The sequence below is a fragment of the Apodemus sylvaticus genome, chromosome 9, assembly GCF_947179515.1.
Source record: "Apodemus sylvaticus chromosome 9, mApoSyl1.1, whole genome shotgun sequence".
Classification (NCBI taxonomy): Eukaryota; Metazoa; Chordata; class Mammalia; order Rodentia; family Muridae; genus Apodemus; species Apodemus sylvaticus.
In genome coordinates this window covers 109974702-110000738 of record NC_067480.1, presented here as the reverse complement: position 1 = coordinate 110000738, position 26037 = coordinate 109974702, and the positions used below count along the sequence as shown (strand labels likewise).

Here is a 26037-nt window from a genome sequence, read left to right as displayed (position 1 = left end):
ATAACAGCATGACCAAAGCAACATTGGAAGAAAGGTTTATTTGGCTTATACCTCTATATCACTGTTCATCACTGAAGAACTCAGGACAGAAACAGGACAGGAGCTGATGCTGGGGTCATGGAGGGCATGGCTTACTGGCTTGCTCCCCCATGGCTTGCTCAGCCTGCTTTCTTAGAGAACTCAGGACCACCAGCCCCAGAGTAGCAGCGCTCACTATGGACTGGACTTTTCCCATCAATCACTAATTAAGAAAATGTTCTACTGGCTTGCCTATAGCCCAGAACTATAGATACATTTTCTCAACTGAGGCTCCCTCCTTGCCCAGGACTCTAGTATGTGTCAATCTGACATAAAACTAACCAGCACAGACCTCAGCTCCCCTATTCCCAGAACACCCTGCAAAAGGCCTCGTCCTTCATGTCAGGCCTCAGAACCCATGAAAATGAAGAAAGGACGGAGAAATCAATTTTCAGTGATATTCAAAGGAAGCTGTAACAATTTATTGAAAAACAAGTTCAGTTTATTGATCCATAATATGCACTTTACATAGATTTTGTGGTTTGTGATATACAGTATTTGGCATCCGCAGCAGAATTATAAAATCAAGTTCTTTAATAATAAAAAAACACCCTTCATTATTGACTAGTATAAATATAAATTATTTTAAAAAATTATTAAAATGGCTCAATACTTTCTCTATCATAAGTAACATTCAAAAGGCAGGAGAGAGGAAAATATAAATTCTGCTAAACCAGTTTTAAACACTGGTAATTAATATGTGGTTGCATGTGCAAACTTTTGCCACACTTGGCCTTATAAAAACACCATCAGAAAGTACGGCGAAATCTAAGTATAGGGAAATACATGATACTCAGCTGACACCAGATACGTCTGGGGCAGACCAGTAGAAGTCACGGGAAGTCCCCATGGCCCATGTGTGGTGCTGCATCCGCTTCGACTGCCCCTGGGAACCAGCGAAGACTCTACTTTCTGACTGAGGGGCTTTCTTGGCACTGGCTCTGTTCCCCCTCAGTCTCCCATGTCACAAGATCTGTGGTTCTCTGTCCTTGGTCCCCCTTTATACTTTCTGGCCAAGTTTCTAATATCTCTCATTCACAGATAATATACACACATGCCAATTCATTTTTTGGATGACAGGAAAAAATTATTGGTAAAATTAAAGCTGTAAATCATCATGGGTCAGGACCGACCTCACTCCATCAGACTTATGGCTGCCATCTGGAACAGCCTTTCTTTCTCTACCACAGCAATCCAGTGATCTACTGTCAGGTTGGATCCAGGAGAAATAAAGACAAAACTGAAGAGTCAAAAATTCCAAATTGGGTGTTTTTGTTTACTTCTATGTAGGTGAGAAGGTGCCTTTAAATAACATTTGTGCTCACCCATAGCAGATGTTAAAAGTCTGAAAGACAGAAGGGTATCCCTATACGTACAACCCTTAAAATTGGGTTTGTTCTTGGCATGTGAACTTGGTTTTTCAATCTTCCAGAACTGTGGAGATTATTCTGAAGACAGTCATCAAGTTAAAAATAAACAAACCACAAAAAAAACCCCTTCTGTACCATAAAAAATTTATTTTCTTCTTTCATTTTTGGTTAGGAGAAGAAATGTTGACCTTTAGGGAACCAGTATTGAAAAACAGAAACATCATACTGAAAAAATCTGAAGGTAGGTGTTGGACTGGGCATGAGGTCCTCAACAGAGGATCTCAAGGGTGGTCCGGAGGAGCTGAAGGGGTTTACAGCCCCATGGGAAGAACAATGACTTTGGATACCCAGACATCCCAAGACTCCCAGGGACTGAACCATCAACCAAGGGGTACACATGGTTCCAGCCAAAAATGTAGCAGAGGAAGGCCTTGTTGGGCATCAGTGGGAGGAGTAGTCTTTGGTCAGGTAAAGGCTCATCAGAGGCCCCAACAATGGAAAACAGACAGGGGTGGGGTGGGGGGGAGGTGGGAGTGTGTCGGGTAGAGGGGCATATACATGGAGGCAGGGGGTGGGAAGAGGGGTAGGGAATCTTTGGGGAGGGGGGCTTTTGGGAGTGGGAAAATTGGGAAAGGTTTTACCATTGGCAATGTAAATGAAGAAGATACTCAATAAAAAAATTTTAAAAAATGCCTTCCACTGTGGGGTATCAGTAAACCTCACCCGCACTTAAGCTTAGGGTAACCACTTCTTTGACAAGGACCCCCAAGTGTCCTCAGACAACCACAACCCCACTGTGAGACTCCACGCAATCTAAATCACCCACACATGTGGCCATTTCTTGAAGCCTCAGACTCCCAGTTTGCTGCCTCCACCGTTAGTCAGGCATCCAGAGTGGCCTCCTGAGCGTCCACTGCTCTGGGGTTTCCCAAGCTCTCTGCCCTGAACGGCCCTGGCCACCAAGTCCCGCTCTCTTCACAATCCAATTCCAGGTGATCTGGGTCAAGGACTGGACAGGTTTATTTCATGACTGTTTTACTGGGAGGCACAGCCCAGATACAGCATCTTATGAAGGAGGCATCCAAAGTTCTTGGCCTGCCCACGTTTGCTGTGCTAGCCCAGTGGTGAGTGTGTCTGTGCCGGCGGTTTCTCCTTAGTGTCCAGCACAGGGTCCAGGGTTAGTAAGTGGTGTTTAGACAGTGGGGATCGCCGTTGGGCTGGCATCTGGTATCGTAAGTTTTTCCAGAACCTGGTCTTTGCAGACTGTGGTCTTTCTTTGAAGTCTCCTGACCAGCAAATGACTCCATGTTTCTGCTTAATGAACTGAATAGATGCTGGCATTTTCTCATAGTCTTGGATTTTCTCCAACTCAAGCAGGACAATTTTAATTCCTTCCCGGATGAGAGCATTGTATATTGCTATTTGTTGTTCAGATGATTTGCCCAGCCAGCTGAAGCCTCCCATATCCCTCACTAAAATGATAATCAGCCTCCTGCTTTTCTTTACGTTTTCATTAGTAACCTCGATGGTATCTGCAAGACACAGAGCGCAATGCAGTCAGGCAAGCGGCCATCCATCAATACATTCTTTCCTGAACTCAAAGAAGTTCTTCCCTGACTCTTTTCTATGCCTCCTGTTGCTTCTTCCCTGCCTTACTTGAAATTCAAAGACAATTAAAATTTACAGATCCACTCAAAACCTGACCCACGAAAGACAGCCTTTGCTCTTGGAACCTGGAAAACTCTCAGTAAAAAAAGTCTAAACTTCTTGCTAAATTAATTGATCTTTAATACTCCTACTCTATTACAGCAGTTGCAGATGATTAGATCTAACTAGTCATTAAATTTTCCAGAATAATAAGTCAATTAAACATTGGCCCAACAAATTAAGGGAAAATTAATATCTTATAACCTTGAAGAAATTCTTCAGTCTTCAAAGAAGCACAGTGGTGCCGACCTTCCAGAATCAGAACTCAGCAACTAACGTCACAAGAAACATTTACATACCTTCCCCAACATAGTCGTCCCTTCCATAAATGAACAGCTTGTATCCAAATTGTCCCTCCAAGACCTCAGGCAACAGTTTGAAAACAAATGTATCTAAATTTGAGAAGGACCTCTCTCCGTGGGTCTTGGGATAAAGAATATAGGCATCGTAGGTCTTTCCATCTGAAGCTAAAGGGGAAATGAAATACATTTAGAGCCGTGACAGGAAAGGGAGTTAATAAATCAACACCACAAACATTCGTTTCTGACTGAAAGAACAATACCAAAAGCCTAAAGCCACTTTAAACACAAGAGAGATTGTAGCTTTGTTTCCATATGCCTTAAAGAACTATGGGTCTTCCCGAGCTTTTTTTAAGTGTGCACTTAAGTTTTCCTCATATATTTAAATAGTCTCCACATTTGTTTTGATTGTCCCCTTGACACAGATAGTCATTTGAGAAGGTGGAGCCTCTGCTGAGAAAGCTCCCACTAGACTAACAACAGGGCATTTTCTTGACCAATGATTGATGTGAGAGGGTCCAGCCCACTGTGGGCGGAGCCATCCCTAGGCAGGAGGTCCTGAATGGCTTTAGAAAGCGAGTTGAACAAACTGCGGGGAGGAAACCAGTAGGTAGCACCCCTCTATGCTCTCTGCTTCAGTTCCTGCCTCCAGGTTCCTGCCCTGATTTCCTTGCAGCCTATAAGCTGCAAGGTGAAATACACCCTTTCCTCAGCAAGTTGTTTTAGTCGTGGTGTTTTTATCAGAGCATTAGAAACCCTAACTAAGACAAATAGTCACAGAGGCTATACTCAGACTATAACTTTTGACTTTTAACAAAACCCTACCATTTCATTCTTTTGAATGTATAAAACATAACCTAAATAATAGAATCTTATATACACTAGCATTCACTTTTAAAACATGCATAATCTTTTTCTATTTCAAAAATATACTTTATTCTTTCCTTATAAACTTCATACGTGTGTGCAGTGTATTCTGATCATATCTTCCTGTCCTGCTCCACTCCTCCCAGAGTCCTCTCTGAGCATCCTCCCCTCCTCTTAACTTCATGTGCTTCACTTATGTCCCTCTGAGTCCAGCTGGTATCCTTTGTACCCTAATTGGCATAAAACCATCTTCTGGAGCACAGGCACCCTACCAGGGGACATAAGACCAAAGAAGATTGACTGTCCCCAGCAGCCAGCAGTCATCCTCGGCTAGGGGTGGGGTTTTATGAGCCTCTCACTCCCCATGGCTGGATCTTCGCAGGCAGCCATAGTTTCTGCTCTAACATTAGCAAGGTGTCAATTGTTCCTATCTATCCTTCAACTTGTACATTTGACTTTCCCTATAGAATCTTGTTTGCGAGTTTATATTTTACTTCCAGGAAACAAAAATTGCATGTTTAGATTTTTTTTAAATGTCAGCCTCTGTTTTCACTAATATACATCAACTCTAAAATGGTTACATATTTCATTGTGACATTTTTGTCTGTGTGCATAAAAGACCTGGGGCCCCCTTGTTACTCTCTCTTTTCACTCCTCTCCTACAATATCTTTTTAAATCCTATGTTTTAGTACAAAATTGCCCTCACATAGCATTTAACAGCCCCTATATTCACAGAATATGACCAGACCTCGATCACCTTTTCTTACCCTAGTGTCTACCTCAAGCCCTACATCCCATTTATCCTTATTCCTATATTAGTTTGATGTGATGTGATATTATAGATAAAAAGGGACTTCCCTTGGGTACAGAAATCTCTTTGTTTCATTTGAAAATGAAATTCATTTGGGTCATGAAGTCCATAGGGTACATGCAATACACAGAATGCCCAAGCAATGGATTCTGGGTAACTAACTTACAGACAGGTGCTCTGAGCGCTCATGTGCCCTGCCCATATGGAAGGTAAGGTGGTAACAGACATGAGTGGTATCAAGGCTTATCATTTATGAAGCTAAACAAGAAAATGTTTCTCTTATATAAACCAATGTCATCATTGAGAGCCTTCAATACAAATGCTATTCATCATCTTCGACTACTCAGAGAAGACATTTCATGGACTATAAAATTATACCTTTTCGGGGAAGAAAACCAGAGCAGGAGTCCCTGTACCAAAGCACTATATCAACCTTGAAGACTTTATAGATGCAAACACAGCATACAATTGTAACTGTGAGGATAATAAAGCCCCCGATGAGGTAATTCTTGAAGTCGGGGACTACAACAAAAAAGAGAAGAGAATCATTAGAACCAAGAAGAATGGAAACTCTGGGCATGGTGATTTGAAGACATTTACCGCAGACAAAGTGTATCCAGGAACCACTTTGCTAGACCCACATCTGTTGGTTCAGTATCATTGGTACCAATGGCTACTAATGAGCTAGCCATGAAATTCTATCGAAAATTAAGGGTCTTTCATTTAAATTTCCACCTAAAGCATCATGTGCAGGAAAAGAAAACCCACTGGGAACCACAGAGACAGAGTTCACAGCAACAGAAGTTAACAGAAGTCAAAAGCCTACAGGAGCCCCTGAGCAGCAGGGAGAGGAAATCAGGAAGAAACAAAAGTTGGCAGCCAGAGAAGGAGGTGCAGAGGCAGAAGTGGGGAAAAGAACCCAGAAGAGGAAAAGAAAGGAAAACATCTTTTTGCTGCCAAGACATGGGTAGCATCTAGGGAAAATATAAACACTTAATGATTTTACTTCTCTGTTTTATTTATTTAATTTTGCTTATATTCCTATACATTTTAATCAACTAAATCAATATTTTAACAATTTTCACATTTGTATACATATCCTGTTTTTCTTTTTTTTTCTTTCTTTCCAGAAACAATAATGAGCTGGAGAGATGGCTCAGCACTGACTGCTTTTCTGAAGGTTCTGAGTTCAAATCCCACCAACCACATGGTGGCTCACAGCCATCTGTAGTGAGATCTGACACCGTCTTCTGATGTGTCAGAAGACAGCTACAGTGTACTTACATATAATAATAACTAAATCTTAAAAACAAAAAAACCCAAGCAAACAAAAAACACCAGAAATAATGGTAACTCAATCTCTGGGCACAACAACTAGAATCCTAATCTTGTAAGCCATATTAAATCTAATTTCTCTGGTGGTGAATCCTAGTGGATTGTCATAAACCAGCAGACTACATCTTGTTCTCACACTATCCCCATGCAAAGAACTCTAACTCTCTCCTCCTCTGCCCTGTTTTTTTTTTTAAGTCAGCTTTAGTATTGTTTAGTATTTAAACAATATTTCATAATCATTCTCAAGTGTTTGGACTATACCAATTCTCAAAATCCAGCAGTCTTAGACATCCTTGTTCTAAGTGGGATATTTATGCTCTCAGTGTATAGCAATCTTGTTTGGTCACGTGATTAAACATATTCATTAGGTGCTTGCAATGAAGCAAATATAGGTAGCTAGTGGCCAGGGAGGAAAAGAAGAAGAGGAGGAGGAGGAAGAGAAGAGGAGGAGGAGAAGAAGGGTGAGGGGAGGAGGAAGAGGAAAAGGAGGAGGATGAGAGGAGGAGGAGGAGAGGAAGAGGGAGAGGGAGAGGGAGAAGAAGTGGAGGAGGAAGAGGAGAAGAAAGAAGAGGAGGAGGAGGAAGAGGAGGAGGAGGAAAAGGAGGAGGAGGAAGAGGAGGAGGAGGAGGATGGCGACGACAAGGAGGAGGAGGAGGAATGGATGGTATCCTAGTCAAAGAAACTAAGAATATTTCCTGTGCCTAGGATACAGGATGCCCCTGAAGTGGTACCCAGACAGAGGCAGGCAGAGAGGTTCAGCCACTGGTTCCAGACAGTGGGATGGAAAGATCAGAGTATTCAGGACAGAAAGCAAAATAGATGGGAAGTCACAACTGAAGAAAGGGGTGAGGAGCATTGCAGGTCAAAAGAGCACATTGGAGTCCACTGCCCGCTGGACTTAAAAGCTATGCAGCTTTTAAGTTAAGCAAGCGGTTGATTCTTACCTGGGGGTATTAACCACACATGCGCCGACTCTAAAATATTTGTGTTCTTAACAACACAGATAAATGGATAGAGATAAAACTGGCTTCTGACTTCTGAAATGTTAAGTGTTGTGATGAGTGTGTACTTTCTGTTGACTGAAGAATGTTCCACACTGTTCAAGAACAGAGGGGGTGAAGAGGGGGTTAATAAAATAGAGTTGATAAGATGCTTCAACACAGAATAAGACCTACTGGCCCAGTTAACTGTCATGTGTATAACAACTTGTTGTCAAGACAAATCTGAAATTTTGTATAACCTCAAAGTCAGGAACACTCAAAAGAAATCAACAGGAATTAGCAGTTTGCAAGGAATAAAAATCACACCCCTCTCCCTCTCTCCCTCCCTCCCTCCCTTTCCCCCCTCTCTCTCTCTGCCTCACACACACACACACACTCTCATATATACACACAAACTCACACATACACATTCTCTCTCACACACAATCTCTCTCACACATACATATACTCACACACACATGCACACACTCTCTCTCACATATACATACTCTCACACTCTCACATACTCTCTCTCACACACATACTCTCATATGCACTCTCTTACACACACCCATGCACACTCACATACATACACACACTCTCTCACACAGACTCTCACATACACTCTCTCACACACACAAACACTCTCACATACTCCCACACATTCACAGTCTCTCTGACACACACACATATACTCTGACACACATAAACACATATGTATGCACTCTCTCACACACACACTCTCACACATACACACTCTCACATACATATACACACATTCTTTCTCACACACACAACAGTCTCACACACATGTACACACTCACATATATACACATACTCACACACTCTTAATACACTCTCACACACACTCTCTTTTACATATACACATTGTCTCTAACATGCATACTCTTTCACACACACACACTCTCTTACACACATACACACACACTCTCATGTATACACATTCTCTCTGACCTACACACTCTCACACACATATACACACTCTCTCACAAACACACTCTGACACACACACATACTCTCTCTCTCTCACACACACACATACACACACACACACACACACACACACACACACACACACACAGAGGACAGGGACAGATGACAAAGGGTGTTGCCTATGAAGGAACAAGAAGGCTTTAACCCTGGAGATCTTCATCCATCCCATGGAGACTGAGGCCAAGCGTCTCATCTTTGATTCCCTTCATGTGCCTTTCCAGATTCTACTTAATACACATGAAAAGCACCTCAGTGCAGTGCTGTCAGAGCACAAGATGGAACATGGCGGCAAAGGGCTAGAAGCAGCCAAGTTCAGCTGGCCCTCAGTCTCAAACTCAGCACTAGAGCAAGTGTGCCACAAAGCGTAGCATCAAAATTGATTAGCGAACTCACAATTGATAGTCCTCAGCTAGAACTGGATCGTACCACTCAATTTCCGACCCATTCCACGTCCAGTAGACAAGGTCGGTGAGCTGGCCGGTGACGTTGCAGATCAGTTGTATTGTGGATCCTGAAAAACAATGCTTGTAACTCCAAAGCCTGCCGCCTTTATTACAATCTATCGATGTTTGTAACTGGCTGTTGAATAAGAATGCTAAAGGATAGAAAGGTAGAACAAAAGAGGAAAGTTTCCTTGATCCTCATCACCCAGAGAGCACTGCCTTTTGGGTCTTTAAGTATGCTAGTCTTTCTCTTTAGACAACAGCAGTCTGCGAATGGGACCTCGTTGCCTATCAGCTTGTAATTATTGTGGCTGAGAACTTCAGCCTCCGTGGTTAGTCCTCAGAAATACCACTTAGCATGTCATCCTATAATTATGCCCTAACGGTATGGTTATTGTTGAGTGGAATTTCTAAAATTTCATTATTATGATTAATAATTTAAGAAACATTCCACTTACAATACTGTTTTCACAAATTTGCAAACATTATTTGGAATGAGAACCTGGAGGCAGAATGTACTTGTAGTGGTGGGCCTCAAACCTACGCCCTTGCCCTATCTCCAGTCTTCACAAGAAGATCCAAACTCCAGTCAAGTAAGACTCTACCAGTTCACTCACCCTGAAGCAGCATGTGCAGCTGTCATTTCATACAGACCCCGAAAACAAGGGTTATTCACTAAGCATGGTCCACCGAAAGAAGAAAAATCAAGCTCAATTTTCACTTAAATACTTTTTCCTTCCATGAGTGGCCCTAGAGTAGCAGGAACTGAGGGTCCAGAGTACACTAGATATGGTCTTCATCACCGCCCAGCCCACCCACATCTCTTTTTTATTACTTTTTTTTTTAGTATTTTATGTGCATGGGTGTTTTGCCTGCTTATAGGAACCACACGTATGCCTGGTGTCACAGAAAGGATGATTACATCCTCTGGAGCTGGTGACTGTTGTGGGCTGCCATGTGGGTGCTGGGAACTGAACTCAGGTCCTCTGGAAAAGCAGCCAGTAATTTTAACCACCGAGACATCATTCCAGCCCCTCCCACCTCCACTTCTCGAACCACTGGTGAATCGGCCCACACTTCCTAGGTTACCATTCCCTGGCCCCTCAATGCTCCTCACACGTAGGATATAATGTTTAGCCTCTCTGTCAGAACAAGCTTACTGGTGTCCAGCTCCTGTTCATTAATCAAAGGCACCTCCTCTTCACAGACACAAAAACTTCCTGGGAAGATTTCTAGGCTAGATGTCTTTATCTTTGTTTATGAAATTTCTTTGATGTTTCTTTTTGTGGCCAAAATCTATAAGGGGTATTATTCACGGCATCTCTTCTCAGTCACAGTTTTCTAAAAACCCTCCCCACTACCAAACCAGAGAAGATCCAGGTATGTGTTTGTGCAGACATTTGATAATTCCATAGCCTTTTGACCCTGAAGCCTTCTGGGATGTAAAATGCTTATCTTCTGGGCTATCTTGAACATAAAGTTTTAATCCAAGCAGTTGATTTAGCTCCAGACCATTGGTTGATCTGAAGTTTCTTTTTTATATGTTACCTTTATTGTAGGATAACTTCTCATTATCCTTTATTTTCTCAGTAAAAGTACACATGCATCACCCTCTTTGTGTGTGTGCATGTATGTGTGTGTGTGTGAATGTGTGCATGTATAAGGGTGCAGGTGTACCTGTGTGTGTGAAGGTATAACTGTGTTTATGTGTGTATGTATATGTGTATGTGTGTAAGAGTATAGGCATCTGTGTGTGTCTAAGTGTGTAGCTGAGCTGTCTGTGTATCTGTGTAAGTGTGTTTGTGTATGTGAAAAGGTGCAGGTGTATGTGTGTATGTGTGTGTGTGTAAGTGTGCAGGTGTACCTGTGTATTTGTGCATGTATCTGTGTATTGTGTAAAAGTGTAAGCATATCTGTGTGTGTAAGTGTGCGGTTGTACCTATGTGTGTTCTGTGAGAAAGAGTACAGGTATATCTGTTCGTGTATATGTGTATAAGAGTGCAGGTATACCTGTGTAAGTGTGTGTATCTCTGTGTGTTTAAGTGTGTAGGTATACCTGTGTATGTATATGTATCTGTGTATGTGTGTGTATGTGTATAAGAGTACAGGTCTCTCTCTCTCTCTCTCTCTCTCTCTCTCTCTCTCTCTCTCTCTCTCTCTCTCTCTCTCTCTCTCTCTCTCTCTCTCTCTCTCTCTCTCTCTGTGTGTGTGTGTGTGTAAGGGTGCAGATGTATCTGTGTATGCATGTGTGTGGAGGCTTGGCATCAATCTTAGATGTCGTCCGGAACACTACCCACCTCCTTTGAGGTGGGTTTCCCACCAGCATAGTAGAGCTCACACATTACTCCAGATCGGCTTCCTCCAGCCGCAGGTCTGCACCTGTCTGCCTCCCCAGCAGAGATTACAAACGAACATCCCCACACCCAGCTCCTAACATGGACGACACAGTCAAACTCAGGCCCCTGCAAGCCTTTACTGACAGAGTCATCCTTTTTGTTCTATTGTTTTTAAGACAGAACCCATTTGTAGTCAAGGCTAACATCAAGCTCACAATCCTACTGCCTGGACTTCCCAAGCTACAGTGCATACCACCAGCTTAACACAGCTCTCTCCCTGGAGGCTGCAAAGACTGGTTCAACCTGACAGAAAGGGACACACATTACTGCAATGGGTCAGGATGGATCTTTACTCTTGACTTTTTAAAAAGCTGACTAGCTTGGGAAAGCATTTCAAAGAACAATTATAATTTTTTGATGTATATAGTCTTACCTCTTCCTACCTAAAGATTAGCTCTAACTATAAAAATATTCTGTGCCAATTAGATAAATTATGTATCATTAACATGTGACTGCTGTTTGCAGTGATACTAAGGCTCCATTGGATAGCAGGGGTAGGGGACTCTGGCATGGCTATGGTTTTGCCTTAAGAGGCAAAAATAAAAAAAATAAAAATAAATAAATAAATAAATAAATAAAAGAAATAAATTCAAACCATTTAAAACTCATTTAGCTCTACAATGGACAGTGGTGCCATCCCTCTGTGGCCTGCGGTGTGTGTTGTGGAGGTGTGTGCTATCTGCATCTTAAGTCCAGGATAACAGCCTCTCCACACACCCTGGGTAGCATGCTTACCTGGGTCAGCTGGGATCGTCTCATTCCGTGGGCTCACGATCACAGGTATGTCCCTCTTGATTTCCCCTGCAAAAGGAAAATGCACAGAGCTCCTGAGCCTTTGTCCAGGCAGATCACAGGTGATACCAGCACTGAGCCAACACTGAACTGGATCTGGCTGGGTAATCCCTCAAGTGCAGCAGAGGATGGGAAGTGAGAAGGAGGAGGGAAGACCCCAGAAACGGAACACCTGAAGCAAGGCTGGACCACACACACCACAGAGGTGGACCATACAGGTATCCTTTAGCCTACACACACACACATACACACACACACACATACACACACAGAGGTGGACCATACAGGTATCCTCCAGCCTACATACACACTACACACACACACACACACACACCAGAGGCAGACCATACAGGTATCCTCCAGCCTACACACACACACACACATACACACACACACACACACACACACACCACAGAGGTGGACCATACAGAAATCCTCCAGCCTACACACACACACACACACACACCACAGAGGTGGACCATACAGAAATCCTCCAGCCTACACACACACACACACACACACACACACACCACAGAGGTGGACCATACAGGAATCCTCCAGCCTACACACACACACACACACACACCACAGAGGTGGACCATACAGGTATCCTCCAGCCTACACACACACACACACACACACACACACACCACAGAGGCAGACCATACAGGAATCCTCCAGCCTACACACACACACACACACACACACACACACACAGAGGTACACCTGCATACATGTACGTACACACAGGCACGCCTGCACTCTTACAAACATGTGTATACATGTACACATACAGGCACACCTGAACTCTTACATACATGTGTGTACATGTATATACACACATACACAGGTACATCTGCACTCTTAAATACATCTGTGTACATGAACAAACACAGGTACACCTGCACTCTTATATATATGTATGAACACATACACACAAAGATAAACAACACACATACAAGAGAAGAAAGAAAAATGAGTATAAATACAAACATTCTCTACTAAAAAATACAAACACTAATAAGAATTTTCTCTGTACACAGCACCTCTGTGCACCGGATCCTGGGGGTCAAAGGGCACCCTCTCGCTGCAAAGTGGGAAAGGCAGTAGCTATAAGAGCCAGTTATAGCTGGGCCCAGCACGCTGAGTTACTGTGGCACCAACACAGCAGCTACTGGAAAGTGACAGGTAACTTGGCATAATTTATTTAAATGGATAGAAAGCTTTCAGGAGGCCTCTAAAAAGTAATCTGCTTCTTTCCAAGATGGGTGCCGTGGGTTGATCTGTGGCTGAGGAGAAAGAAACAGACTAGATGCCCAGTAGTCCTCCATAGGCAGGCTAAAAAAAAAAAAAAATCTCAGGAGGACACATCCCTCCCTCCCTCCCTCTCTCTCCTTCCAATGTGCCCAGGAAATATCATCATCCTTCTTCCTGACCATGACCAACTGTATTCTCTGTGGACACATGAATCAAAACAAATCATTTCTTCCCTATTTCAGTTTGTGTGACCAATAAACCTTGTGAGTCACTGGCCAATTCCTAGACTTAGCTCCCTTTTGGACAATGGAGCAATGGTATCAGAATGGTGGTCTCTAAGGCTGGCCCACATGCCAACACCTGGGGTCGGAGCTGTGACTCACCTATTGTGATAAATTTTATTACTCGTGTGACCGGATATTGCTTCCCCTGGTACGTGTAGGATATACGGCATAAATAGTCCCCTCTGTGCTCTTCAGTCACATTCCTCACAAACAGTTTATCTTTGACTCCCAAGAAGTTTACGTTGTCAAGAGGCAGAGGTTCACAGTTCTAGACAAAAAGAAATTTTAAAAGGCATGGGACAGTCAGGAACTGCCCTGTGCAACGGGACAGGAGCACAAGCTTTTCACCTCTGGAAATTCATGACAGAGAAAGGGACTGAAAGCTCAGATGTATAACACATGGATTTATCCCTATATTTCTTCTGGGATTTTTTTTTGGGGGGGGGGGATAATTACATTTCAAAATTTCAAGCCCAGAGGCTTATGCCACAAAGACGAGTGAAGACAAATTTATTTCACAGAAGACATGATTGAAGCAATAATCCTGACGTTTCTCAGCCCCAGTCTCTTCCTTCACGGATTTTATTTATTTTGTATTCTTTCATCTCTAGAAATAATATATGCCGTGCCTCACCTATTTAAGTGGCTACAGACACTACCAAGTTATGTCTGAAGCATTTAGCTTTGCATTAGTCTTTTAGGATTTATTTATATTTTATCTTTAATTATGAGTGTGTGTATGTGTGATTGACAGTTTGGGGCATGAGCGCAGTACCCGTGGCGGCCAGAAGGCGGTAGTGGGTGGAGCTGTGATTACAGGCAGTTGTGAACCGCTTTCTGTGCATGCTGGAAAAAAAATTCTAGTTCTGTGCAAGAGCCACCCCTTGCTGTCAATCCCTGGGCCATCCCTGCAGCACCAGAACAGATGTTTTTAATGAAACACAAAATACTATCTGTTATAAAACGTTATCTCTTAAGGGGCTTAAATTTCTTATCTATCTTCTCAAAAGATGTTGTACTATTTTTCTTGAAACCACATCTTACTAAGGCAGACAGAGACAAGGGTTTTAAGATTTCAGGTAAGTTGTAAGGATCAATGAACACAGTTGTAGTATTTTGATTCGTTTCTCTATGAAGTTATACCACTACAGAGAGAACGTTATTCAAGTGGACAAATACTTCTATAGATAAATTTTACTGTTCATAACGGAAAACTGTGTAAAAGTAAAACATCACACTGAAAACAAAATTACCTTATACCACTGGACTTTGGGTAACTCGTTATTTTCATCTTTAAAAATATCCAAATAAGGGCACACAAGACTTCCGTCCCCTGCAATGTGGAGCCGCTGTGGGAAGGTGGTGTGGGCGCTATAACACAAGCCAGGATCACTTTCTAAAACGTTCACGGTGACGATAGTTTTGAGGCAGTAAGTTGAGTTTCTAAAACAAAGTAAAATATGGAAATTGATGGTAATTAAAGTGTTTTTCTATCCTTAACTATCACAGAAACTTAGCACATATGTCTGTGTATATGCATTCCTTTCTTACCTTACTATACAATAGTAATGTCCTGAATCCTCCACCCTGGCAGGGACAAACCAAAGATGCTCATTCTGCTGATGAATCCTGGAATCCCGGTCCGCTGAGATGGGCGTCTGGCTGTCATTTTTATACCAAATTATGGTGCTACCACGCATTTCATTTGTAAGAGGACACTTGCGAATATCAATTTCATTTACAGATAAATACAGGACGATCTGGTTTGGATACTCTGTACATTTATCTATAAAGGGGAGAAAGGAGAAGCACCTTTGAGAAGAGGGTCCAGGGTTCCTTACTGTAATGCATACATCTGAACTCATCGTTTAGTAAAGACGCCAGTTCCTGCCGTGTGTACAGTTTCCACTTGTGCTTTCAAGAGCACAGCAGCCTTCAGAGTCTGAACCAGTTACAGTCAGTTCCAGCTTTGTCACATGTTCCTGTCAGCTGTACCCTGGGCAGGCTACTTTTTTTTTTTTTGTCATAAAAACACTTTTATGTGATTGAAAAAGGATGTACAGAGAAACATTTTCTGGTAAAACTGAAGATGTTGATGGAAAATATTTCTGATAAAATTGAAGAACTACATAGAAAAACGTTAATATTGAAGATTTTCATGGAAAATAATACAGATATGTTGGTTGACATAAAAACTTATCTAAAATAATTAAAAGAGGAATGATAAACATTTTCTGATAAAATTAGAGATTTACATGGAAAACATTTCTGATTAAATTATAGAAATATATAGAATATAATGCTAAGTTGAAGATTTTTTGGAAATTTATATAGATAAACTGGTAGACATAAAAAAACTAATATAATTGAAAAAGGAATTAGGAACATTTTTTGATAAAATAGAATGTTGATGTAAATATTTCTGATAAAATTGAGGAAATATATAAAAAAGCATTAAAATGGAAAATTTTAATGGAAACATATTAAAAATGGAAGATATTAAAATCATTTATAATTACTCAAAAAGGAATTATAAACAACTTCTGATTAAATTGAAGATTTACATTTGGGTAAAATTGAAGAATTATATAGAAAAAGGTATTAAAATTGAAGATTTTAATTGAAAATTATACAGATAAAATGGTAGACATAAAAAACATTTCTAATTGGAAATGGAAGTAGAAATTATTTCTGATGAAATTTAACATGTTGATGTATAATGTTTCTGATAAAAGTGAAGAACTACATAAAAAAAAGTTTTAAAATTGAAGATTTCCATGGAAAATCATACAGACAAAATAGTAGACATAAAATCATTTCTATATTAATTGAAAAAGGAATTATAAATATTTTCTGATAAAATTGAAGATTCAAATGGATAATATATCTGAAAAGATTGAAAAAATATAGAGAAAAACTTTTTTTAATTGAATATAATCTTCATTTACATTTCAAATGCTAAAACCTTTCCTGGTTTCTCCCCTCCCTGAAAAACCCTCAACCCCTCCTCCCACCTCCTGCCTCCACATATATGCCCCTTCACCCGACCCACTCCCACCTCCCCACCCCTCGATTTCCCTTTGTTGGGGCATCTATTGAGCTTTCACAGGACCAAGGACCTCTCCTCCCACTGATGCCTGACAAGACCTTCCTCTGCCACATTTTTGGCTAGAACCATGTGTTGCCCTTGGTTGAGGGTTCAGTCCCTGGGAGTCTTGGGGAGTCTGGGTGGTCAAGATCATTGTTCTTCCCATGGGGCTGTACACCCCTTCAGCTCCTCTGGACCACCCTTCAACTCCTCCATTGGGGACACCATGCCCAGTCCAATAGTTGGCTGCTAACATCTGCCTCTGTATGTGTAAGGCTCTGTCAGGGCCCCTCCAGAGACAGCCATAACAGGCTCCTTTCGGTCTGCACTTCTTGTCATCCATAGTAGTGTAGAGGTTTGTTGACTGTTTATAGGATGACTCCAAGGTAGGGCAGTCTCTGGGTGGCCTTTCCTTCAGTCTCTTTTCCACACTTTGTCTCCTTTATTGCTCCTGTGAGTATTTTGTTCCCTTTCTCAGAGGAACCAAAGCACCCTCGCTTAAGTCCTCCTTCTTCTTGAGCTTTCTGTGCTAGGCGAATTGTAACTTGTTTATTTTGAGCTTTTGAACTAGCATCCACTTATTAGTGAGTGCATACCGTGTGTGTTCTTTTGTGACTGGGTTACCTCACTGAGGATGACACTTTCTAGTTCCATCCATTTGCGTAAGAATTTCATGAATTCATTGTTTTTAATACTGAATAGCACTCCATTGTGTATATATACCACAAATTTTTTATCCATTCCTCTGTTGAAGGACATCTGGGTTCTTTCCATCTTCTGGCTATTATAAATAAGGCTGCTATGAACATAACGGACCATGTGTCCTTATTACATGTAGGAGCACTTTCTGGGTATATGCCCAGGAGTGGTATAGCTGGATCCTCAGGTAGTACTATGTCCAATTTTCTGAGGAGTGGCCAAACTAATTTCCAGAGTCATTTTACCAGCTTGCAACCACCAACAATGGAGAAGTGTTCCTCTTTCCCCACATCCTCTCCAGCATCTGCTGTCCCCTGAGTTTTTCATCTTAGCCAATAGAAAAACATTTTGAAATTGAAGATTTTCAAGGAAAATTATACAGTCAAAATGGCAGACATTAAAATCATTTCTAAATTACTTGAAAAAGGAATTATAAACAACTTTTGATAAAATTGAAGATTTATATGAAAAATATTTTTAATTATTTTTATTGAAAAAGGAAGAAAAAGATTTATGATTAAATTTAAGATTTACATGGAAAATATTTCTGACAAAATTGAAGAAATATATAGAAAAACACGTTAAAATTGACAATTTTCATGGAAAATTAAAGAGTAAAATGGTAGACATAAAGATTGCTTAATTAATTTTAAAAGGAGGTAGAAACATTTTATGATAGAATTAAAGATTTACATGGAAAATATTTCTGATAAAATTGTAGAAAAATATAAAATAACATGTTAAAATTGAAGATTATCATGGAAGATTATCCAGATAAAATGGTAGACATAAAAATATTCCTAAGTTGGTTGAAAGTAGAATTGTAAACATTTTCTGATAAAATTGAAGATTTACATGGAAAATATTTCTGATAAAAATTGAAGAAATATATAGAAAAACATGTTAAAGTTGAAGATTATTATGAAAAATAATACAGATAAAAAGTAGACATAAAAAAACCTTACTAACGTCGGGCAGTGGTGGCACACACCTGTAATCCCAGCATTCTGGGAGGCAGAGACAGGAGGATTTCTGAGTTCGAGGCCAGCCTGGTCTCATCTACAGAATGAGTTCCGGAACAGCCAGGGCTATACAGAGAAACCCTGTCTCAGAAAAAAAAACCAAATCCAAAAAACCAAAAAACCAAAAAACCAAAAAACCAAAAAACCAAAAACCAACCAACCAAACAAACAAACAAACAAACAAAAACCAAAGCAACTTACAACCAAAGAAAGACATTTTCTGATAAAATTGAAGATTTATATGAAAAATATTTCTGTTAGTTTATCTCTTTTTATTGGGGAATTGAGTGCATTGATGTTAAGAGATATTAAGGAATAGTGCTTCCTGTTATTTTTGATGTTATTTTTATGTTTGTGTGATTACTTTCTTTTGGATTTGTTGGAAGAAGATTACTTTCTTGCTTCTTCTAGGGTGTAGTTTCCCTCCTTGTGTTGGCATTTTCCATCTATTATCCTTTGTAGGGCTGGATTTGTGGGAAGATAATTGTGTAAATTAGGTTTTATCATGGAATATCTTGGTTTCTCCATCTATGGTGATTGAGAGTTTTACTGGGTATAGTAGTCTGGGCTGGCATTTGTGTTCTCTTAGGGTCTGTATGACGTCTGCTCAGGATCTTCTAGCTTTCATCGTCTCTGGTGAGAAGTCTGGTGTAATTCTGATAGGGCTGCCTTATGTCCTTCTTGAAGTCCTCTATCAGTATCATGAGATGAGATTTTTAAATCCAACTCTTGCTTTTCTGGTGTGTTGGGGCTGCTGTGGTGAAAGAACTGTGTTCTGATGTTTCCAAGTAGCCTTGGTTTCTGTTGGTATGGTTCTTGTGCTTGCCTTTCGCAATCTGGTTATCCCTAGTTATCTTGCTGTCTCTGGCTGGAGCTTGTCCCTCCTATGGGCCTATAAACCTGTGTCCATACTCCTGGGAGACCAACTCCCAGTCTGTGTGCAAAAGGCTGTGGAGTCACCTGGCTCCCTAGTGCAAATGGCAGCCGGAAGACTCCTGACCCAACAGCTCCACTGATCATGTGCCCTGTGCACTCCTAGCTGTTCCCCCCAGAGAGCTCTGGGCAGGTTATTTATCCCCTCTTACTTTCTCCTTATTCTTCTAAAGGTAGGAATGATGGAGGGGAGACAATGACCTCCATACAACGGAGAAGTGAAGACTGAATATACACCCTCCCATTTGAACAACTTATTTGGACAGCCATAGGACATGAGACTGTTCAAAGTCTGGCATAATATTGTCTTCCACTTGTTCAAGATGCTAAAAAAAGAGATGTAAGAGATAGTCAACAGAGACATGAAACATTTTTTTAATAAAAAGACTTCTAGTAATAAAATAATACATTGCCAAGTTGAAAATATACTAGGAGGAAAAACTAAGAAAACCTGAAGATGCAACTTTAGGAAATATCTGAGATTAAGTGATAGCCAGGGGAGCTGAGCCATGTTGAATATGAATTTCAGAGGGAGTATGGAAGCACAGAAAGCAAGTTTGAAATACATACTGAAATTTCTTGAGTTGTTACCATGAGCCTGAGCCCCAAAGACACAAGGGACACCAAGAAAAGGAAAAAGGGAATCACACAATCTGTGTATCACAAGACTGCCAAAACCAGTAACAAGAAAATCTTAAGTAGCCAGAAATACTTTTTAAAAATTTTATTTGTTTATTTTGGTTTTTTTTTTTCAAGACACAGTTTCTATGTGTAGTCTTGGCTGTTCTAGAACTCATTTTGTAGATCAGACTGGCCTTGAACTTACAGAGATCCACTTGCCTCAGCCTTCCAAACACTGGGATTAAAAGCATGTGCTACCACCACTTGGCTACTTTTTCATTTTTATTTTAAATATTTATTTATTTATTACATGTAAGTACACTGTAGCTGTCTTTAGACACCCCAGAAGAGGACGTCAGATCTCATTACAGATGGTTGTGAGTCACCATGTGGTTGCTGGGATTTGAACTTAGGACCTTCAGAAGAGCAGTCAGTGCTCCTAACCACTGAGCCATCTCTCCAGCCCCTACTTTTTCATTTTTAAGTCCAGCTGTTAACAAATGAAACCAAAAAGGGTTACAACCATTTTTTAGGGAGTAAAAATACTGTCCAGCTGTAATTTCAGTGAAAATGACTTTCAAAATCACAGAGAGGATTTTAAAAGATCTAAGAATCCATCCTCTGGAGGCCAGAGTAGTTCCAGAATTCCTTCACAAAGGAAGAAAACAATATCAGACAAAACGCCCTGTTAAATAATACTTCATTCACAGTGAAGTCTCACAGTTGCAGGTGCTTAGCATATGAATGAGCCTACAGGGAAAATTTAATCTTAAAACCCTAACATTCAACCCCTAGCCTCAAAGGTCATGATTGTTTACAATGCAAACTGTTTTAGCCCATCTGTAAGAATTCACAAGAAGGTCCTTAAAATTCCAACTGTGCTTGGAACTCTAAACCCATGTCTTTACTGAAAATCAAGACCATCTCTTACTATGGGCATCTGTGCAACAACAAAAAAAGTTATATCACTCACAGCGGGCTGGGCATATCAAGAACTAATCAGGAAAACGCACCACAGGGTCCAGTTTCTCTAAATGGCCTCTCAGCGCTGCTTACGGGTTTCCAAGCTAGTTACAGTGCCTGTACTCTCAGGAATTCCTTTAAAGGCTAACATCTTTATATCATGAATGACAGCATTGTGTGACTGATACTAAGGCCTTCTGCTAGCTGCAGTGTTAGTTGTGCCTCCTTGGACCACTGCTATATATGGCCTCTGAGTGTCTGGGGGACTCAAGTACCTGAAACAGGGCCTTTTCCTTGGGTAGACGGCCCTTCACGGTGAGCTGGGCACCCCAGAGGTGCTTTTGTACACTTTGGACGACCTTGTAAAGCACTGAACACTTTTGAAAAGGCACCGACATCTTCAGACACCACCTCTCCTGAACTTCTGCTTTACTCTGGCCTTTTCTGACCAAACAGCCAGGTTTTAACTCCTCCCTCTGCAGGGTGATCCTTATAACCCTAACAGCACAGCCAGCAACAACCCTGCATAGTCTGAATGCTGGACTGCCTTGAAATCCCCTCCATAAAACTGTCAGTCACCTCTAAGGTCAGCTCACACAGAGTTTCCAGATAGGACAACACTAGACAAGTTCCTCGTCCGAAGGTGATGCTAATGGCCTCTGGATCAACAGGGAACCATCTTACATTTCCACATTCCTACTGACATTCTGGTCCGAGCTCCCACCAAAATCACAAAGGAAGTTCTGATTACAAAATTCCAGAGCTCTCTAACTGACATCTCTCTTTTCCCTCTAAATACCTAAAAAAAATAAAAAATAAAATAAAATAAATAAAAAATTTAAATAAAAAAAAATCCAAAGATGGTTACATTGTCACAGCAACAGGGACACTTCTCTGGTACTAATTTTCTTTATCCATCTTTTTTATTCATTGTTGACTGAAACAATTTAAACGAATGAAAGACTTGTTTTGGCTTATGGATTGAAGTCTGCAGTGACCAGCTCAGCTGTTTCAGGATGCACATGGGAGGCATCCAGGGAGAGGTGCTTACTCCTGGGTGATCGCTCCCTGGCCGTGCACTCGCTCATAGCAGGAGGAAAGCAGGCTTTGTGTGTGAGAGGCTGATGGATCATGAGGCCGTGGAAGCAGACGTCACATGAAACGCACGTTCCAGGAGGCTCACTGCTCACTGACCCTAGCCATTACTCGCAGGCACAGTCTTCCCAGGTGTGAACAACTCCTCGAAATGTTAAGTGATCATACCGTTTAGAAAATTCCAAACTGTGATTAATCCAGCAGCAGAGTAAGCTGATAGTAAATAATAACTGGGAAGAAATTGTTGAAATAAAAAGAGAAGAATAAGGAAAATTAATGATTCCAGAGGAGATACATCTTTCATAAAATTAATAAAGATCTGGCGGGGTAAAACAAAACGCCTAATAAATAAATCTCTAATCAGGAGAAAAAAAGAAATCTCATTAAAGGGACTTAAAAGGGTAAGAGGAGTATTATGAACAGCCTTACTGTAATGAATCCAACATCATAAATAAAATGTCTAAAATATTTGAAAGACACAAGCTATCAAAACTTCCTCAGGAGGACTAGACAGCCTAGACTGTCCTGTGCCTTCTAAGAGAACTTGTAGTAAAAGATCCTAAAAAAGAAAGTTTCAAGCCTGGACGGCTTCACCTTTAGGTCCTTCACTGATATCACAGGCATGACTGTCAATTCTGAACAAACCCTCCCAAGTATTAAGGAGACCGTGATGTCTCCATACTCACATGTGATATCAGCACCAACCTGTTACCCAAACCAATCATATCACAATGACCCACAAACCAAACTCTCTTATAAATGCACATGTGTATCTTTCAAATAATTTACCTAATTGAATCCTACAGATATATATTATAAAAATAATTTATTACAAATTTATATTTGAAAAATATTAAGACTTTAAATATCCCTGTATGCCAAAAGATTTTTTTAATTGTACAAATATCTCAACAGATGCAGAAGGAAGCATTTAATTAAAATTCAATAAAACTCTCAGCAAAATGTGGCTTTTAGAAACCACATTACAGTAGTGCCAAAAGGTATTAAAAACTGAAGTTAAATATATAAAATCAAATTATAGACTGAAAATTGGAAAATTTCACTTTAGTATGTTAGATAAGCTACAACAAGTAGGATAAATGCTGTATTTGTAAAACAGAATTGCTCTCGTTAAGCTGTTCCTGTTAAATATGTTCAAAACACATTTATATTCAATTTAATCTCAATCAAAATATGATCAGAACATTTCATACAAATTGACAAGCAAGCCATTTGGTTTCTTATCTCCGAGCACCACAAAACTCATTACCAAAATCATATAAACATGTAAAGCTTTATAAAGTTGCCACAACTAAGTCAGGGTAGCATCAGAATAAAGATAAATATGCCACTGGGACAGCACAGAGACCCAGACATAATACACACAAATATATTGAAGCGGTTTTTGTAAAACGTATAAAGTAAATTAGAAGAAACTGTCATCTATCTCATCGACTTGTATGTTCTACAGAAAAGTGACTTAAGGAGGGTTTCTAAACTATGAGCCTGAAAGTCTCTGTAAATCATTCATCCCTAAAAGCAGGGAAAGGGCTTGATTGGGTTCAGGTTTGTTTGGGTTTTCCTAAGTCAAAGGCATCCAACACAGAGAAACATTTATCAGAAAGAGGAGGGGGGAGACAGGAGAAAGAACAGGAGATGGAGGAAGACCCAGAAAGTTGCTGTTAAAAGTGGAACATCATGTTTCATTGTTTTGTGAGTTAGCTACCACCCGCCTCTCCTCAGATCCCTAATATTCAAACCAGGACCTGTGAGAATATAATGTCTCTGAAAACTAGCAGCTTTGCACAGCAGAGCAGGTCTGGAGTTTCTCAAATGTCTCAGGTTACTGCCCTGACCCAGAGATTCTTGAGAAGAGCGCTATCCTCAGGGTGTTCAGTGAGCAAACTCCGTGTCAACTATTTCATAAGGCAGCAAGTGTTTACTCAAGCGACACGGTCAGTCAGAGCACAGCAGCCATAGCCTAAGGGAGAACTGACTGCTCTGCCATGTTCCTGGGCAATGAGACTCAACTCACACGCACCACTGTCCAACGGATCCAGAAAGACTTTCAGACTCACTTCTGAATAACTCTGAGGTCATCTGTGGGCAGGAAGTGGAGGTCCAGGCAGAGCTGCAACATGTACAGCCCACATGTTACCCCTCAACAACGGGTAAAGAGTGCACAGCCACAGATCTTCCCATCATTAGCTGTCACTACACAGACTAGACTTCACAAGGCTGGTCCAGAAAGTCCGTCACACGAACTAACCAAAACAACAGCGCCAACTTAAAGCATGTAAGAAATAAATCAGCTAACAATGTACTGGAAAGATACCTTAATGGTAAAGTGTGCTTACTGCCCCTCAGAGAACCAGATTTCAGATCCCAGTACCAACACCACACACCACAGATGCCTGTAGCTCCCTGTTGTGGGTTGCCCTGATGCTGCTTGAATTCTGATGTTAATTCTGCTTCCTCAAGAGAGGTAGCCCCCAGACAAGCAGCCAATCACATACCAGATGATCTCATGTGAACCTTCTTCCCATTTACAGGTCAATAAAGGCTAGAGCCTGTGACTGGGCAGTAGAGGGTAAAGGTGAGACTTTTACAGGACTCCTTGGAGAGTGAGGGCAGGTACAGAGAGGGAGAGAAGGAAGAAGGAGCAGAACCACGTGGCCAAAAAAAACTGCAAGTAGCAAAGGGTCTCATAGCTGGGGAATAAGTCAGTATGGTGTCAGTTCTGCCCAATCTAGGCTTATTGCTTATAAATATAATAACTGGATTGTGTGGCTTGTGTGGCTTTTGTACGGGATTATTGGTATTAGACATTACTGCAACATAGCTTCAAGAGTTGCAAGATTCCCTTCTGGACTACATGAGCAACTGTGCATGCACACACACACACACACACAGAGAGAGAGAGAGAGAGAGAGAGAGAGAGAGAGAGAGAGAGAGAGAGAGACTTTAAAAAGAACTCAGTAATAACAACAAACTATGGGTACATAGGAGGAGGAGGATATCTGATTTCCAGATTATACATTATGCTATCCAAAATGCCCAATTTTCAGCAAAACACTACACACCCCCCAAAACAACACAAAACACAAACAAAAGAAAGAAAAAGAAAAAACAGGGAAGTTGGGTCCATACACAGGGTAAACAAAACTGCCAAGGGAAATTGTTTCAGGGGAGTGTGTGTATGTGTCACATTTACTCTACAAAGACTCTATTATATCTTTCAAAAATGTATCCCAAACTGTTAAAAACTATTTCTAAAATATAAAAGAACTATATGACAACAATGTCTTACCAAGGGGAATGTTAATGAAGAAAGAGGAGGAAGAGAGGGAGAAAAAGGAGGAGGAGGAGGGAGAGGAGGACAAGGAGGAGGGAAAGGAGGAGGGAGGAGAAGAAGAAGCAGAAGAGGAGGAGGAAGAGGAGGAAGAAGAGGAAGAAGAAGAGGAGAAAGAGGGGTAAGAAGAAAAGAGGAAGAGGAGAGGGAAGAGAGAAGTGGGAGGAGGGGGGAAGAGATGGGCGAAGAGGAGGGAGGAGGGAGAAGAAGAAAAGAGGAAGAAGAGGAAGAAGAAGAGGAAGAAGACAACAACAAAGGAGAAACCATTAGAATCTGGAATTCTTGGATGGAAAAATCCTACAACTAAGATAAAGACTGTTTCACTAGAGGATGAACTGAGGGAACATGAAAGGCTGAGACTCAAACGGTAAGGAACTTGGGAAGCGCAGCTGGGACCTAGCCAGTCTAGCCAAGAGAACAGAATAGGGGCAATCACCCAGTGAGTGTGCTAAAGCTGATTTAAGAAATCATCAGGACTCAGTTTCCACTGTTAGGGGCTGGCTAGGTCATATTCAGACCTAATAGAACTGATCCCAATCCCAACAACACTATCGATCTGAGTGTGAGAGGCAGGGGGAGGTTCAAAAGAAGGTGGTGGGAGGGGCTGGAGGGAGGAAAAGGAGGGGCAAA

General features: G+C 41.0%; 1 protein-coding gene across 2 annotated transcripts in view; it reads right to left on the bottom strand.

The window, feature by feature from the left end:
- Nucleotides 1–2041: 2041 nt before the first annotated feature.
- The window catches only part of Il1r1 (interleukin 1 receptor type 1), a 74781-nt gene continuing 50785 nt past the window's right edge, over nt 2042–26037 (bottom strand). For both annotated transcript variants that reach the window (XM_052193246.1, XM_052193247.1), the window contains exons 3-11: nt 15186–15420; nt 14888–15077; nt 13734–13902; nt 12037–12102; nt 8856–8973; nt 7413–7564; nt 5512–5655; nt 3455–3622; nt 2042–2980 (exon numbers count right to left, since the gene is read on the bottom strand). In XM_052193246.1, coding sequence (XP_052049206.1) covers nt 2562–2980; nt 3455–3622; nt 5512–5655; nt 7413–7564; nt 8856–8973; nt 12037–12102; nt 13734–13902; nt 14888–15077; nt 15186–15420 — 1661 coding nt within the window. In that variant the 3' untranslated portion in view covers nt 2042–2561. The remainder of the gene's footprint in view (nt 2981–3454; nt 3623–5511; nt 5656–7412; nt 7565–8855; nt 8974–12036; nt 12103–13733; nt 13903–14887; nt 15078–15185; nt 15421–26037) is intronic.